The 19114-nt window shown below is 39.9% G+C and overlaps 1 protein-coding gene across 2 annotated transcripts in view; it reads left to right on the forward strand.

Annotated features, from left to right (window-relative positions):
- The window catches only part of AIG1 (androgen induced 1), a 126182-nt gene that overhangs the window by 42270 nt on the left and 64798 nt on the right, over window positions 1-19114 (forward strand). For both annotated transcript variants that reach the window (XM_033054950.2, XM_033054951.2), the window contains exon 3: window positions 6050-6151. In XM_033054950.2, the coding sequence (XP_032910841.1) occupies window positions 6050-6151 (102 nt within the window). The remainder of the gene's footprint in view (window positions 1-6049; window positions 6152-19114) is intronic.

Raw genomic sequence — 19114 nt, forward strand, 5'->3', positions numbered from 1 at the left:
TTGGTCTGTAATGACTGGACCCTGGACAGATAATCATTACAGTCAGATGGAATCATGAACTTTTCTGTTCTATAAGTTGCCTAATTTTATGTTTAACTCAGTACTGCCTTTGCAAAGCTGTCAATCTTAGGAGGCTCCTGTGCAAAGAAATTTAAAAAACAATTTCTGGTGCTCGTTTTCTTCCTTGAAATTAAAGCCTTGAGTATGTCTACAGAGGAAATGGAAGGGTAATATTTGTGCCATTTTGCCTTGGGAGCAAAGGAAAATAAAATATTGTGCTCCCTGAAATTTTTCTGCTTCATATGAGCAGCCTGTTCAGTCTGGCATGTGGCTATAGTACAATGTCCGTCTCCACAAGAGTAATGAATTATGCCACAAGGAGGGCAACATGGGCACAAGAGCTGCAGTTCTGGTTCAGGCTTACTGTAGGTGTGAGAGACTGGAGAAAATGAAGCGCAGGCTTAGAACAACTAAAGGAAGGGGGCAAGAGGGGCAGGGCAAATCCTGCATAGGTGGGATGATGCACTGTTGCCTGCCACCCCCCTGAAGCCACTAATCCAGACCCAGACAGGCTATTAGCCACTGGCAGACACAGGTATAAAGACTGCAGGTATGGCAGCAAGAGAAGTGGAGAGAAATTCTGAAAAGTGCAAGATCCAAAATGACATCAGTTGGATGGGAAGCAGCCTGTCAGAAGGGGGGTCATCCAGCCCACATCTTAAATGACCAAGTGGACTCAGTTGGCTGTCTTAGCTGAAGAAAATGAAGCAGAACAAGAAGTGAAATTTATTGAAATGGCTGCAGGTGAAGCAGGCTACTCTGGGATGAAAGAGCTGTTAAGAGAGGTGATAAGTAGAGGATGGCCTGTCACCTGAAGGGCTTGTGAAACAGTCACTTCTGTCTGCAGCCAGTGCTGCATCAGACTGGAGAAACACACCCCTGCACCTAAGGATGGGAAACGGGTTGTGAGAAATTTGGCAGGTCAACTGCGCTGGTCCTTTTAACAAAGCAGGAGGAAAACAGTGTGTGCTGATGGGCATTCAAATAGTGTCAAGTTAGGTGCAAGCTAAAGCAGTGGCATGGTCTACAGAGGAAAGTAGTGTGAAAGGATTAAAATTTGATTCAGTTTCTCTCCTAAACCAAAATCAATGCAATCAGATAATGGCAGTCACTTCACAGCAAGAATAGTCCAGGAATGGGTGAAAACTAATGGAGTACTGTGGGCATTCCACACCCACTACACCACATCCACAAGCCAATGAGATAGTAGAAAGGACAGATAGTCTCCTAAAATAGTTTTTGAGACCTCAGGATCCACAGTGACTGGTTAACTGTGGGGCACTGTGACCAAAGTCATTGACCCATGGAGAGAAAGTGGATGTCCATGACTTAGAGCATTTTGCCCCACAACATCTACCATGCCTTTCAGAAACAAAAGGACTGATGATCCCTGGAACCCCGTACATTTTCCTGGTCAACCAGTACTGGTGGACATGCCAACTATCAGGGAAATCCTGCTGGTCTGAAATACCTCCCTGAACATGCATGCATGGGTAAACACAGATGCCCATGGCAGAGAACACAAAATTAACACCAGATGGGTAATTCCTTCTTTTTAAAACTGGTCCGAGTAGGACCGAGTTTTCTCTGTCCTTGTGCAGGTATTCCATGCAAAGATGGCTGTGAGAAGATGAAGTGGCAACAGGACTGAAAATTTACACAGTTCTTTGCTGCAGTGACTGTATATGTTTTTATCTTAATACGCTTTGTGATATTTATATTTGTATGAGTTTTGTCTCAGTAATTTTGCAGTATGTGTATGTATGTTACAAACATTGTTTTGGGCTGTTTGTGTCTCCTCTCTGGTTGCTACAGCAGGTGGAAAAGATTCCTTCCTGAATTTAGCATGGAAGCTCAGAGAGGATTTCATATGATTATGAAATCAGATTTGTATACCCCTTTCTACCTCCTCAGAGCAATGTTAAAATTACTTTGAATTGAGAAAGAAGTGTAGTTTGATACCAAAGGAACCACATGTAGTAGCGGAAAGCGATGTATGAAGCGTGATCCTACGGAGAAGGGGATTGACAGAGACTGAGGCAGCAGCTGGAAAGTTATCTCCAGGTGTAAAGCAAAGAAGTCCTAAGTGGTCAAGATGTCAGAAGAAAGGATTTCAGATTTGGAAACCAGTGAAGGGTTTAGTAAGTTAGGAAGGTATTTGGTTTGAACCCAGGACCCTGTCTAGAAAAATATGCCGAATAGATAGGAATGGCTCAAGTTTTTGTTATGCCTTTAATCCACCTGAGGCAGCAAGACTATTATGCAGTAGAACTTTCACTTGATGTAACTTTCCTGTGGTGCACCCTGATATTCCCCCTTATCCTTGCATTTGTATGGCTAGCATTGTAATAAGATAATTGTAATATGGGCCCTGGAGACCCCCCTGAAACCAGGTTGGTGGAAGGGATAAGGGTGGTAATACAGAAATGCTTGTTCGGCGTAAAATGATACCTGAACTTATAAGGTTATCAGCTCCAAAATGTAAGGCAACCTAACTGTTGAAAAATTGCCTTATACTTAAGGTTTGTATTTTTTGGGGAGGTGTGCAGTCGCATTGCAATAGAGAATCTTAAATTGGACTCATTAGGCCATTTTGGAGCTCAACTTAAAAGTCCAGCAAGTATCAAAAATTATTTTATAAAATTGTCTAATCCTTGATAAGTTGTTACTAAATGGGCAAGGAATATGTGAAATGCTGAACCTCACCAATAGAAAATGCTGTTTAAAGAAGCACAAGCAAAAGTTGCCAACCAGTCTCCTAAACTCTTCCAGTCACTGCAGCTGAAAGACTGGTTTCATGAACTCTTCCCCCCAGATCCTGATTTGCATCTTTCTTGCCATCTCTGGAGCTCACATGGTGAGGGATGATGGCTTGCATAGGGTAGAATACATGTACTGACTGGACCTATATTTTTGACTATTGAAGTAGCAGTTGTCCACTGTATGATTTCTTGTACACATTCCTCTTTTTCCTCTCTTTTTTTTCTCCCTCTGTTAGGTTAGAATCCCACTACTGCCACCATGGAAGAAGATCCTGTTTCCCATTGTTCTGGTCCCAGTCATTGTTCTGAGCCTCAGAGTTGTGTGAGAAACTGGAGAAAGTTATTACTGACTTAAAACAACCAAAGGGATGGGGACAGGGCATGTCCTGCATAGGTGGGATAGTGCACTGCTCCATCCCCTGAAGTCTCTAGTCCAGCCCCAGAATGTCTATTAGCCACTGGCACAGCGAAAGCCCCAGCAAAGGGGGAATGCCCTGAGAGACCAGAGCAGATAAAAGCAGTTGCATAGGCACATGTGGTCGCAGCCCACTGTTAGGATTTCACAGTAGCTGAGATCACACTAGAATTCAAGCAGTGATTTTTTAATATTTCTCTCTTCGTCTCCCCATTTCTTCCTTTCTAGGTAACTTAGGGTTGGATGGTCTGGAATTTGCCAGTGCCTTGTGAAATGCTTGATTTTGACTGAATGTTGTTTTAAAATTTGCCAAGCACCCTTATTTTCTAAAGTTTGCAAATAAAAGTTTGTTGTTTAACATCTTGAGAATGTTGTCTCATTTCTCCTGTATGCTGCCTTGGCTATAACAAAAGCATAAGAAACTCGTTGAGCAGGTCCGGGACTTTACAAGAGGCAGTGTAAAGAAGCAGCTCAGTTATGTCATGGTCTGGCACTACATGATCATTTGAGATCTTAGCAAAGCCCAACCCAAATAAGAGTCTGTCAATAGCAAAATGTAAGCATGGTAGAGTGGATTTAAATGTACCAGATCTACAGTTGCTCATTAATTAAAGTAAACAAATCCAGAAGCAGCCAAAGTAACTATGTCACAAGCCCTCATTATAATTCCTTTTATCAACATAGTTATTTTTTGTAGTTCAATTTATCCAAATGAACTAATTGTAAAGAAGAGTAAGGTGAACCATTCAGGCACCCAGGGTGTTGTGTTAAGTCTCATATCAGGTCATTCTCTGGGACAGGTTAGTTCTGTAACATGTTTGGTTTTGCGCACTTCCTTTACCTTATGTCTGCCTTGTGATACTGCTTTGCTAAGCAGCATTTGCCGTCTGTAGCTCCAGATGGTTGCAACCAGCTAGGCTGATCCTGTTCCATCCATTGGCTGACTTTGGTTAAGGGACAGATGGCACGTCCCCTCTTTTCTTGTCTTCACCTCCTTGACAAAGTCTATTGTTTTATTCTGCTCCACACAAAAATCACAGGTCATAACGTGCTTACTCTGTTATAGTCAGTGTAATACAGTTCAACCTAATCCTGGTTGACTTTTCTTGCTTTGAGACTTCCTTGGGAAAAAACCATTATCGATCTTGGTCTTCATATGCCTGAGAAGATGTTTTTATGCACAGTTGATTGTAGCAGGTTCTCAGAGACCCACTGTGACAATACATGGCTTCTAGGAAGCCTGTAGAGAAGAGGATACTTTGCTTCCATTTTTCCTGCTGTTCAGCTATTCATATCTTGGCACTTACGTGTCAGCAGGTGCGTAAAGAGCTGCACTGTGCCAATGCCAAGACTGGCCCAGAAGAGAGATTTCTTGTAGGGTACTTCACACTTGCAATATTTTTGGGCTGTCCATCATAACTTGTTTTTTTTTCCTGGCCTCTGTGCACTTGTCAAATAGTCCAAGCTTATTCTGAGCAGACACTGATAACTGTCGTAACAGATGGACAACTGTGCTGGAAACCAAGAAACTATGTACTGTATGCACACTGAGGGAACAGTGTACTGGTTCAGGTCATTCACATAACTGACTGACCAAAGTCTGTGTCTGTGGTTAGAACAAGGTGCCATTGATTAACTGCAAACCTCAATTTTAACTTTCTGAAGTCAGAAGCTAATGAAATAACTTATGCCTGCACTATTATACTTGCTAGTAATTTGCAGGATGTGCTATGCTCACCCTAAATGAGCTGTGAGATCATGAGCCACATCAGTTTGGATGTAACTGAATACTTCCCGTCTATCTCAGTGAAAGTTCTATCTTTTGGCTCCCAAACTTTAAACTTGGATTTAGCATTACTGCTGAGAGAGCCCCTGTAAATGGTCATTGAAAAGCTCTTGGCCCAGGTATTGGATTTTAGCCTTTTTTATTACAAGAAAACTATGGCTCAAATTCAAGGTAAGAAAGCAGTGGTGTTTTAATTAGAAAATTACTTACTTGCCACAGCTAAGGTCAGCTAAAACTATTATTTCTGTACGTTTTTGTGGGTTTGTATTGTTTTTGCCTTTCAGACATCACTATAACTTGAAAGAATATGTGACGACTTTGGTAAAAATTTAGCATACTGTAAACTTTATCTGATCCATTTGTCCTGCCCTCAGTTTACAAGAAATAATGGTCTTTTTCTGGGCCCCTAGTAAATAGTCTCTGAGAAGAACCAAGCCAAATTTCATATTGACAAATGAGCAGGATACTAGACCTCTTTTCTGGGGATCCCAGTCCATTATTTGTGTGGAGAGTCATCAATGGTTTGGTGTTTTTTTTTTTTTTAAAGCTGTTTTGATGGCTTACACAGAAAAGTGCAAATATGAATTTGCAGGCTTCTGTTCAGGAGTAAGTATTTCATATTGATATATTGTTTGAATTCCAAGTGATATTTTAGCTGATTTTCCATTTGTTTTCTATCCTGTTAGTGGAGAAACATTATTTATGTGTCACATCTGCTGCTAAAGTCTAATATTCACTTTTAATTTGGCCACAGGCGTGTAAGTCAAAAAATGAGATTTTTTTTTCCTGGCTAAAAGTTAAGGGGAAAAAAAAAAGAGGAAAAGTTAAAACTTCAGTGAATGCAAAGAGTAATCCAGATTCAAATTGTTGATTATAACAGTATTTGGTCAAAGAACAATAATTTCCGTGTCTATCCCTAAATCCTTTGCTAAGTGACCCATTTTGCTGTCTAAAGAATGCAACTAATTTTTCAGAAGCATATATTTTAAAATGTCTTGTCTTTTTTTTTTTTTTTTCTCTCCTTAGTTTGTTGTGACGATGTTTTGGAGCATCTATATCTATGACAGGGAGCTGGTTTACCCAAAGCTACTTGATAATTTTATACCAGCATGGCTGAATCACGGAATGGTGAGTCAAGTAATGCAAACACTTCCTTGCTGATTTCTCTGTGCATGATTCTGCATACTCTTGATGCTAATCCCCTCAGAGGTGATTAAGGAACATAATTTGCAAGAAAGAGTAACATCTTTCCTTCCTTGACTCCTGGAGTCATATTTGAATCCTTATTTGGTTCAAACTGGAGATTTGAACCTAAGTGTCCTACATCCCAGTCTTGTGGTGGGGATCAGCTCTTTCTTTATAAGGTAGCTTTCCCAGAGAAATGTCACTATGGTCATGAGGAAGAGACTGTTCCATAAAACAGAAGTTCTGAGCTTGACAAATCTTGCTCTAAAATGTCAAAAACACTTAATTGAATGCTTCTTTATCACTCTACCATTATGAAAATCTTTTGGTTAAAATGTTTTTTCAAAAAATCTCTGTTTTTTGGACTTGTGTATTTTTAGAAAAATAACTCAAGCACACCAATCGTACGTAGCAGAAACTTACCTGAGTATATTTAATAATGTGGAATTATATGTATCAATGCAAAGCTTTGAAATTGATGCATTGGTAATCATAAAGATAGTTTCTTGAGAAGAAATTTCCCCTTTTTAATCCCTCTCTGCTATGTCAAGTCAGACATCCTTTCTCTTAACTATGTGTTTAAATGCCAAGGGAAAGCAAAGGCCACAGTTTGCCATCAGGTACTTTCCACTGTTTATGCAACATTTGGAGCTGAAAAGTGTCATGTTTTCTTCTCTAGTTGCATCTGTGCAAAATGTTTTGTTATTTCTTTATTTTCCTCATCAAGACATGGCAAACCATTTGGCAACTGCTGTTCATCAGTAGGCAACAGCAGAGCTCATCCTTCTGGGTGTGTGTACTTCATCACCTCAGCAGATCAAGATTTTGATCAAGATTTGTCCACGATTACTGTGCTTGATAAATTGGTCCTTTGTGGAGTGAGGTAGATGACACTGCTATTTATTTGTTCCCCAGATTTTGTTTCAAAGGAGCAGTATGAGAGTTGTTACTGACAAGAGGAGCGTCAGCTTCTGCTAGATGTACAGCTTCTACTGTACTGTTTTATGATGTTTTGAAGGGAACAGCATGATATTATGTGTGTCTTGAGCTGAGGAAAGTCTGATGACTCCTGCTATGTTTGTTCAGGCTGTCCTCCCCTGAGTTTTGAGGTTACAAACTGAACACATGTGAATCCTGCCAAACTATGCACATCTTGATTTTTTTCCCCTCAACAGATTAGGGCCAGCTCTGATGACATTTCCTTCAGGTGACATTCCATATACTGGAAGTGTCTAACCCATAACGTTTTTCATGAATGTACATTGTGAAGCAGCTGGCAGCAAATGGCCGTAGGTATTCAGGAAGCATTCTCTGTGCTTAAAAGGCAACTCAAGCTCATGTTGCTTTGTAGAAATGTATACTTAGTGAAATATGTGAAGAGGGCTTTTGTTTGAGATTTTTGGACATCATAGGGCTTGCTGAAATGTATTGTGTCCAAGTATTTTAGACAGTTTTTTTTCAACTTGAAATATTGTAGAAAGCATTTTTGAAAGACTTTTGTAAAGGAATTGGTTTCTGTGTCAGTCTCCATTTATCCAAGTTTTCTGCGGCTAGATCACAGGGGAAACATGGCTGTGGGGCTTTTCACCACATTTAGCACATTCTTTCTGATGTTTTATCCATCATTTTATCCTCACCAGCTTTCATGCTAATTAATTCTGATGCATTGCCCATCCTAGTATGAAAGGGTTATTAAATTACCTTGAGAATACTTGCACCTCACTTAGTAGTAGTTAAAATTTTGACCTGGAAAATTCTAGAGAATATGATAGAGGCCCACTTGGTGAAAGTGTACGACCTCTGGGAATACATTTTAGAAAAATCAGGATCCCTGGCTATTGCTTTATACTGAAATAGACATTTACTCCCATGTATTCCTGCACATTTTGACAGTAGTTGTGCACATGGAATAGTAAGTATTCTGAAAGCAAGGGTGGCCATGCTGGAGCCCAGCCTTGCTCAACAAAACTCACACAAGAGACTCATGTGTATCATCTGTCAGTGAGAGGTGGGTTATTTAGCTTCTGTCACATTGCTGATTAATCCCACTTTTGTGTGAGTATCTGATACAGCACCTAAGGATCTGAGATCAAACGTTACTTCATGGACTAAGGTCTGTGAACACTCAATCCAGAAATTTTTCACAACAGCTTCCCCAAAATATGTATTTAGCACAAACAAACAAACAAACAAACAAAAGTGAAACTATATGCTATACATTTTGCACAATAAAAAAGCCTTCTGCTGTGTTATGGTCAGCTGTAACAACTGGCTCAAGCGTCAACATCACTCTGCAAAATCCATACATAGAGAAGGAGTGAAAAGTCATGAAATCTGCCTGTAATAACAGCAATCCTATTTCCATTAGCAATATGGACATGTATTAAAATATTTGAGAATATTCATACTTCAGAAACATTTTAAGGAGACTATCTTGAAGGCCCTGTGAAGAATTTGTTTGAAGAGCTCATCCAGTTCAGTGCATTAGCCCAGGAAGAAGTGGTTTGGGCTACAGTGCCTGCTGCTTTTTAGGCTTGTAGTAATTAGTTCTCGTTCTCCTTTTTATTTTCCTCTTTTCCTATATCTTATTTGCAGTTACAACACTGTCTATTTCTAAACCCCTATTTTCTTGAACACACGGTAATGTCTTATTAATACTCAGAGATACCGGCCCTTCATAGCAACACTTTTTCAATGCACAAAAAACTCCAGAATTACAGAAAAAATTCCTTTATAGAAATAGGAAACATGAGGGAAATTAGCCTTGGAAATATGCAGTCCCATTACCAATTAAATTTTAAATTTTTTTATAAACTTGCATAGAAAAAGCGGAGAGGCTTATTACTGTGCAGAAACTATTCACCATAAAATTGAATATGGTTTCAAAAGCATCTTTCTATTATATATTATATTTATATATATACACACTCCTCCCCCACCCCGCTGTAGTAGTTGCAAATGTAGTTCCTGTATTTGGGGAAATCTGTGTATTCATAGTGCCTTATGGTACCATAATGTGGAGAGTCATACACCTGTGAAAGGTATCACTAAGAGAGTTGTACTGTGCCATGGAACTGAGGTGTTGCATCATCTCAATCAGTTCATTCATTAATCCATAACCACTGGTGTCACAATAACTTGATAAATGACCAGGGAAATCAAAGCAGGGTTGCTGCTGATTTTACCATCACAAGGATTTAATCTCTGTTTATCTGAAGGAGCATAGTTGAGTAGCTGAAGCTAGGTTTCTGTCCACAGAAATAACTACCTGTGTAAAGAGAGTTGTTGCAGAGCAGGGCTGTGTCTCACTTGGTCTGTTTCTGAAATGTCAAGTGCACTTCCTGGATTTATTAGTTATGCAGGTGAATTCATCTTTGTGGGCTTCAATTTCAGTTGCCAGATTACTGAACTCTTTCATCAAAGATGTCATTTGTTTTCTGGAGACTGTCCTGCAGTTAGGAACCATATCAGCTTATAATTCCAAAGGCATATTTTCCATGGGAAATATTCTTTTCCATTTTCTAATGACTGGCTATCTGATCTTTGTTAGTATGAGGAATTTTTAATTGAAGACTAACCTTTATGTATCTTAGTAGTAGGATTTTTATCTGCTCTTTCTTTTTTGTGCTGGGACTGGCTAGGTTGATGCACAGATAATATTTGTTTTCAGAAATTCTCTTCAATACTAGCACAGGCTGTAAAAATAGAGGTTGCCCCTATTCTAACCAATGCCCACATAAACAGATATGTAGACTGAATTAATTTAAGCTTGAGCATTGCTGATTTTGAGCCAGGTTTCATGGCAGGACAGCCTGCAGTATCTGTCCAAATTAGCATACCATTTCAGCGAGAGTCCTTTGGTTTTTGCAGACACTGTCTCAAATTTGTTTTAAAAATGTGAATCATCTTTTGTTTGTGGGAAGGAAAGAAAAATACAGAGATAGAAATTACTTACTGAGGAGTTGAAATGCTCTGGAGGTCGGAAACAAAGTAATGTCTTCATATGAAGACCCTAGAGGAGAGGTCAGGAAGGGAGAAGAGAAATATGCTCTGCATCTGTGGAGCTGGAAAAATAATTATTGTCTGGATTCTGTGCCACTGCAGTCTATATAAGCTCTTCCAGTTTTGTACTCTTGTTTTTTTTTAAGCTGCTTTTGAGAAATGGGAAACAAAGGCATTTCTAGAAAGACTTACCCTCTGTCCTAGTATTTAAGGAAATGCACAAAAACTGGGACAAATAGCAGAAAAAGAAAAGTTATGGAGAGGAAAGAGCCTATCCAAGAGATGTATCTCTATTTATTTCACAAGTTGTCTCTTTTTTCTTATCACTGACTACTCAGCTGAAAAGTTGAGCCCATTGGAGAGTGGTACAAAGTCACACCAACCACCTCTCCAATTGTTTGTCCTAGCAGCCTTGTCCTAGGTCTGGTGGCCATGGCTTGTGCATCTTACTGTTTAATGGAAAGGACATAATCCTGTTGGAGTGAGTCCGGAGGAGGGCCACAAAGGTGATTAGAGGAATGTAACACCTCTTCTATGAGGAAAGGATGAGAGAATTGACATTGTTCAGCCTGGAGAAGGATGGCTCCAGGGTGACTTTTTTCCAACCTTCCAGTACCTAAGTGGTCCTTCAAGACAACTGGAGGGACTTTTTACAAGGGTATGTAGTGACAGGACAAGGGAAAATGGCTTCAAAGTGAAAAAGGGCAGGTTGAGACATTAGGAAGAAAATATTTCCTGTGAGGGTAGTGAAGCACTGGAACAGGTTGTCCAGAGAAGCTATGAATGTCTTGTCCCTTGAAGTGTCCAAGACCAGGTTGGATGGGACTCTGAGCAATCTGACCTAATGGAAGGGGTCCTTCCCTATGGCAGGGTGGTTGAAACTAGATGATCTTTGAGGTCCCTTCCAATCCAAATCATTCTGTGATTTTATGAAAGTTGTTTTTCTGGTGTAAATAATTTCTCCTTGATGATTTAACAATAACAATAAAAAAGCATGCAAAATTATGTAATCTGAACATAAAGATTGGAATGTCCAAAATTGATGAGTTATTCGACAAACCCATCTCTCCATTATTCGCTGATCAGTTGCTACACAGTGGTCACTCTGTTGTATGAACGAGGAGATACTCTTTTTCATCAAGTTGTTTCTCTCCATGTAGACCTAAAAATCCTTTTCAGAAATTGATAATTTGAAACAGTGCATTTTAGTCCTTGGGGGTGCTTTCCTAACACAACACATGCCATGGATAGGCTCTGCTTGTGAAGTGTACTGCACCTTTGTAATGCTTCATGATTCTGCCTAGAAGATATTTACGTTTTTCTGGGACTTTTTTCTAAATCAAATTTAAGTGTTTCAAGGATATTACAACTGAAGTGCTCTTCTTAATTTATTTGCAATATTTTCATATGTTAACTGTGAATAAAATTTTCAGTGCTTCAGGAAGGCGTTCCCACTTTTTACATAAGTTGCAAGGTTTTCTGATAAAAATCAGGGAAAAAAATTAAATTTAATTTCCAAGAGACTAACCACTCCTAGATGGCTATTATTTAGACATCTATCTGATGGAGAGAATAGCAATTGAAGCTGGTTGCCTGGGGACTCAGGATATTTGCAAAACCCATGGAAATAACGTTGTTGAATTTGTACACTTCTTGCATGTTCATGCTGCAGTTACGTGGCTCCGTCTGCTATCTCTCCTCATTATCTGCCAATTCCACCACTGGAGTGTAACTACACCACTACAGTGGTATCAATTATCTCCCTACTTTGGGGAGAAAAACAGCACCAGCTTAAAAGATTTTTAAAAATTTTCTCTTACTTATGTGAAGGGCTTGGGATTTGGTGGTGTGTCAAAACCTGTGATAGCATAGCACCTGAAAACTGAGAGAGGCTACTAGGGTGAAGACATCTGAGTAAATTGTCTAAATGGCATCCTCTGGAGGCATTAGGAAAACCCCTTTACCTAACACAGTAACAGCACAGCAGTTTTTGTCAAGTGGGAAGCTGGCCTTAACCGTGTTACATATCTGCCAGAGAGCACTCATCAGGGTAAGGTGAAGACAGCTTTTTAACTGAACACAGATGCTGAATTTTTCCGATCGTTTGCTATTTCCACTAATCTGGAGAAAACCTGCACAGAGGCTCCTCCTGGTATAAACGTCCCTAAACCTTAGTAACAAGGAACCTTTTCTAAAATATCTTTGAGCATTTAGTAACAGCAAAACCTGCAAACCCTATTCTGGATGTGAACATTGAAAATTAGAAGTCTGAGAGCTGAAATCCCCAGATGAAATCTCTTTCAGGAGTTTAACCACCTTCTCTTGACAGGCTCACGTAACTCAGTCTGCTAGCAGAGAGCATGAGAGCATCTAGTCAGCATCAAGTTGCGGAGTTACTACCAAAAGAAGCAAGAAGGGAAGAGAGCCAGTGAGAGCACAAAAAGGGAGGATAGGGGAAGATGGTTGAATGAGAGGAAAAGATAGGTGGGAAGAAAGAGGTGAATTTAAAAAGTCAATTGATGCTTTTCCAACTCCTACCTAGGGAAAAAAAAAATAGAAAAATGACAAATGAGGCAAGTGAATAAAAAGGAGCCACAGAATAATGTGGACAAACTGGAAAAGAGTCAGAATGCTGAAGAGGACTTCAGAAAGGAGGAGGAGAATGAGAGAAGCAAGGAAATAAACAGTAAGAAAGATGAAATGAGGAGTCTGTTTTCTTCCATCTCTTCACTGGGTAGACTTCCCTGAGATGTATTGGTTTGAGGAATCGAGAGCAAGGAAATGGCTTATATATGCTGCTGTGAGGACAATTGCTTCTGCTGCCGTTGGATGTAGGTTTTACAGGTCAGTAAGAAAAGTAATATTTGCAGAGTGACATGCCAGGAGCTTCAGAAACTTGGAAAAAGTTTAAGATTAAAACCACCTGCAGCCACCAAGAGTATGAGGCCTGTGATCATATAAAACTTACCTGTGTGACATCTGTAGAATAGTGTCGACATCTATGCATCTGTCTATATTTTTATCTGACAAGGCTGTACATTGTCTTGATCATCTGTTTGACTCTCAAAACTAGAGCCCTGTATTAAAAAAAGACCCTTATTTTTCCGTATCAGCTGTGAAGTGTGAAATATATTGCACATTAAAACAGATGGCAGTTTGCTGAGGGTAGCTGGTGAGCTGGAAGGTCACATATTTGGAATACCAAAGGTAAGGAGGTGTTCTGTCTGTATTTCAAACTGCCCTGCTTTAACAGCCAATGCTAGGTGTAACTCTGGAAGTAATAATTATGCTGATAGTAATAATACTGATAATGAAAGCTTAAACCCAGATTTTCAGCTGAAGTAGCTCATACAAATGTTTGTTCATGTGATTACTATGGGCACAATGCAAATAACCAAAGAAAAGCCCTAAAAAGACGTGTGAATGGAGTCTTACCCTTTTTCTAAGTGTGGAGTACAGAGCTATGTTTGTTTCCTAGAAGCAAAGTTTGGCCTTGGACTGCTAGATTTGTTTGTTATACCAGTAGTGATGTGAGATGGAAATGCATTTGGTTCACTGACATAATTTTGACAATATGAGGAATGGTGGTTTTGTTTTAACATTCACTTTTTGTGCAGCTTATACTGCAGCTGGAGCTGTGCACAACTGTTGTGTAATGCCTAAGATGGTACATTTTCTGGTGCTACTGCACCATTTATCAGATACATAGTTACAGGTTATAAATGTAAATAAATGTTCAACTTTAAAATCAGTGCAAAATACATTAATGAGTGGTATGCATTTTCAATAAAAAGATATATGCTTTCTTCTCTCTGCTAAATCAGACACTTTTGTTATCTTTTTACAGAATAGATTCCTGATTTCTTTCCTGAGTTTTTTTTCTGGAGAACATAGATAGTAGAGTCAAACATTATGGGATAGATTGTTATGATTAATAATGAGAATATTCAAAGTCTTTTATCAAGAAAAGGGAACATTTCACTGGAAAAAAATTAATGTATTGGAGGAGAATGGGTTATATTGAAGAAGGTTTAATAAGTGAACCGCCAGCTACAAGTTATGTACTGTAAACACTCCATATGTAAGTCATCCCGGAGGCTATCACAATGAAAAGCTTTGTCTCCTTAGCAGGTCTTGCAAGCACAAGGAAGGATGCAAATATCTCTTTGAAGGTATAATAGTTTAATAAGCACTTATTGTCTACATTTGTGTAGTTAATGGACTATGCTTTGCCTTATGATTACAGTAAAATGCAGTGTTATTTACCCTTGGATGCATTGGTTACCATTAGCACCCAGATAAGAATTAGACTCTGCATACAGTAAAAGTGGGATTGCACTATATTATACCCACTTTACTAAGCTGTTCTGTTAGTGTTCACACATATGGCAAATATGACTTAATCAGGCCACAAATATTTTGCAGCATTCCATGGTATCTCATTTATTTGTTTAATGTGCCACTATAGCAACTGAATTCCATCCTTTTAGATTCTTTTTTTTTCACAGACCTATGATCTACTTGATTGAAGCTTGGCAGACAGCTTTTCCTTCAATTGAAGGCATATGTACTAACTCAATGACCAGATTTTTATTTACCTATTTATCATTGTTGGAAAGTGGGTTATTTCACATGGACGCAATACCAGAAGAATCAGCAGACCTGGTGAAGGGAATCTGAGCCCAAAAGCTTATATGCTTTTTCCAGCCCTTGAAGTTGATGGAATAAAAAATACTGCTTCTCTCTGTATCCAGAGATCATTATTACTTCAGGAAAACTAATACAAGGAAATATTTTGACATTGTTTTTGTAAAAAATTACCACTTTTTAGAAGTAGCTTTTTTCTTTGTTAAATGTTGTCTTCTACGTGTCTTTGTATTTGGAAACAGACATCATTTCTGCAGAAGTAATTTCATATTCAGATGATTAATATGTTGAAATAGTGCCACAGCAGTAATGTTTTATACATGCTGATAGGCAGAAATCAAGAATTTGGGGACAACCTTGGGACCTTTGGTCATGGAAGACTGCAAGCTTTAACATAACTTGTTATGTTCAATCCTCATATTTTAAAATTTCTGAAATAGATATAAATAAGTAAAAGCAGTGCACAGTTTTAGTAACTCCTCAAATTCAAGAGACTCAAACTCAGGATGTAGCATGGAGTATGTTTTTGACAGATGTGTAAGCCATTGCCATTAGTCATGCAGTTCTGCAATTGTCCCTTCTACCTTTGGACATTTATGTAATGCACCCAAGTTCCATCCTGGTGCCCTGCTCAGGAAAAGCCATAACCTTTCAGTCTTGTTTCTGTCAGAGACCATGAGTCTGACTAAGGTGACCCTTTCCCTCCCTCTGACACCAGAGTTATCTGAGCAGGAAACAACTCTGACCATAGAGAAATGGTGTGGAGTGTGTCAAAATGGAAAAAGGCAGACCAGTGGCCAGTACATGATTTGCTTTTTCATCTCCATTACATTATTAACTGATACCCTTCAACTCTTCACAGCTTGCTTTCTCTTTAAAACAAGAAATTATGCATATTTGAAGTGTTGCTTAAACCCCATCTTTATATTTCTCTTTTTATTCCTAGATCTGTTTTACTAAACAATCTGAGGGAAATTATGTAGTTTTTGATCAAAAGTGTTTTTCTTAAGTCTTCCTAAGCTAGTGCCTGTGTTTTGTGGGGCTTTGTGATGGTAGATGGAAAAAACACTGCTGTCAGAGGGTTTATGATACTGTGCCTCTGATTCTGGCTGTGAAGTGTCCCAGGAGGAGCTGGGTTGCTGTGCCAGACCAGATTGCCTGTGCCTGCCCTCTGCTCCTCACCATGCTGGGGCTTGCTGAGAGCTCTGAGGGATTTCACATTCATGTCTCTCAGCATCCCGTTCATTCAGTTATGGTGAAGAGATTAATTGCCTGCTGCAGATTCCTCTGAGGTTCATGGATGCAAATGCAACTAAGAGTTAGAGTTGGTATTGTCCATTCTGCTGCACAACACAAGTGGCCTCTACTACAGATAATAACATTACTCATACTCATGCACGAATTTATTGCTCCGGGTATATAATAAAAATTGTAGGCTGACATGAGGCATGCTATAGAAAGTCAAATATACTTAGAAAGGAAATTCTTCTTTATAAAAATGGCTGTAACCGTCAAATCACATCCTTCAGTTTATTTCCAACAGGAAGAAATTTTATATGCTTCTTGGGGCTTTTAGCTTTTTATTCTGTTACTTTGAGCTTTACCAGCTTTCTGTAAAGCCAGTATACTGGGTTCCAGCCTACTGAGTCACTGCAATGCACATTTGTGGCTTCTTTTGCAAATGTAATATGTAATGTAGATTTTTTTTTAAATGAGCTATTTATGGGAAAGAGGAAATATGTACATTGGTCTGTTGAATTTCATATTTTAAGGCCGTTTTTAAAATAAAGGAATGGGAAATTACATAATTTTCTATTAAGGAACCATCCATTAAAGGTGTATTTTTACTAACACACAGATTTACTGACGTTTCCATTTACAAACAAATTTTTGTTGACTGAAAGTCGTTTAAAATTCATACAGCTGCAAATCATTTTCGGAGATTAATATACATATTCTTAGATTAGAAACTAAGGTAGATGGCATTTTGGTCTCTTCTACTGAAACAGAGGAATGAAAGATGGAAAAGAGAGAATTGAAGGAGAAAGAAAATCATGTGTCAGAAGCTAAGAGAAAAAGTGATAGCCTTATAGGTTCTTAAGGAAGAGAGAAAAGCAAAGTAGAGGAACCAAATGCTGAAATAAAGGGGTGCTAATAGTAGTCAGCTGGAGAGAGCCATAGAACGTGGAGGTAATAATTGTGTATGCTGTACTTCTCTGAGAAAAAGCTCGAGAAAGAAGTTTAAAGTACCCAGCATATATTGAAAACAGCATCCATAATTTATTTTAGACCAGCATGCAGAAATTTAGCTTCGTTTGGTTTCTTGTGACCACTGTTTTTACAGAGCAGTTCTCTTTTTCCAGCATTTTTGTGCATGCAGAAACCAAAAGAATGACTTGCTTTGCACACTGGATGCCTCTACTGTCATCAGAGTTTGTTAGTTTTTCAGTCTCCCAGTTGTTTGTCTGAACACTGTGCTACTGAGCCTGCCAGAGTTTTATTCTCCACTACATCAGTTTGGTAGGATTACTATGTAGAGTGAATCTTTGGTAATGTATTTATCATGCCTGTATGTATATAGTGTGCGTATGTAGTGTTTGTATAGTGTTTGTGTGTATGTATGTGTATACACGCAGACACGCCCCCATACATAGAGAGAAATACATATTTCCATTCAGCTACTAATAATTATATTGGTAGATAGTACCATTTTAAAGAACATCTATAATTCTATCTAAGCTGAGCTCTTTTGACACAGACGAAAGGTCTTTAGTCATTAAATTTCTCTCAACCTGAATGAATGGACAGGTGAAAACTGGTAGAAGAGAGTTAGTATTTTCCCTGTGTTAAAGAGGAGAAATGAAACATGGAATTTGTGGTTTGCGTAGAGCTACAGGCAGTTTATTAAAGATTGAACTGCAGAGTGAATCTGTGTTTGCTTCATTAGTCAGTACTTTTGTTAAGAAATTACAGTAATTTCACGATTACAAGCCACACTGAATATAAGCTGCATCACCGGTGTTGGCAAACATTTCGTTCTTTGTCCATAAATTAGCCCACCCAATTATAAGCCGCTCTGTCGTTCACAGCGAGGACCCGCGTGCAACAAAGTTGCCAAATAGTAACAGAATCACGGGATCGGGGCGGGGGTTTACTGGCTCGGCTCGGGCCGTGAGGGCTCGGCCCGCTTGGGATGGCCCAGCTCGGTGCTGCCGCTCGCGGCTGGCCACTGCCTCTGGGCTCACTCACCCTGGCCCAGCGCTGCCCCGCGGTGGCAGGGGAGCACGGAGCCTGCCGGCACCCGCGGCGGCGGCAGCAGGAGGGCAAGGAGCCCCCTGGCTCCCGTGGCAGGAGGGGACGGGAGCCCGCTGGCACCCATGGCGGCGGCAGCAGGAGGGGACAGGAGCCCGCTAGCAGCCGCGGCGGCAGGAGGGGAAGGAGCCCCCCCGCTCCCGCAGCGGCAGGCAGGAGGGAGCCCCCTGCCTCCCTCCCGAGCTGCAGGACTGGCAGCACGGAGCCCCTGCCTCCCCCGGGCTCTGGGAGAGGAGGGAAGGAGGGAGCTCCCCTGCCTCCCTCCCCCTCCCGCGCTGCCAGCAGGGATCCCGGCTCCACCTGCTGCGCAACAGACTAACCAATGTATAACAGTTGCGTAAACCCGGGTTTTACTGGCCAGTGGTCGGCTCAGCACCTCGGTTTGCACTTCTGGGGTTGGAAATGCCAGAAGATTATTCACATATTAGCCTCCCCTGAGTGTAAGCCACATTTCCGGGGTGGGAGCAAAATTTTAGTCAAAATGGTGCGGCTTGTAATCGTGAAATTACTGTATTTACAAACCAGGCAAAGACAGCAAATTCATAGTGTATGAATGAGCATTCACTTGGGTTTCAAACTTGTGCTCTTTTGGAAGGAAGAAGTGACTCAGTTTTTGAATAACAAGATGTTGCTCTAAGTCCTGCTTCACTTAGTTACAATAGGCGTTGCATTATTTTAATTTTGTTTATGTCACTGGAAGTACAGGTTCATCTCACCAACTGCTTTTGTGTTTTTGTTTTCTTTTAGTATAGTAACTACTGACAACTTCTTCCAAATAATTTGATTTTGGGCGTACCTTTTCTCTGTAAGGAGGAAAATCCCTTAGGTTCCCATTCTTTCTCAGATGATGATTGATTTGAGAAGAGAGACGCTGATATGTAAACAGAAGGATGATTTAAGAAGGATGAACTTGGAAACTGAAAATATGTCAAGGGAGAAGAGCTC

This window comes from Catharus ustulatus, chromosome 3, assembly GCF_009819885.2.
Source record: "Catharus ustulatus isolate bCatUst1 chromosome 3, bCatUst1.pri.v2, whole genome shotgun sequence".
Taxonomy (NCBI): domain Eukaryota; kingdom Metazoa; phylum Chordata; class Aves; order Passeriformes; family Turdidae; genus Catharus; species Catharus ustulatus.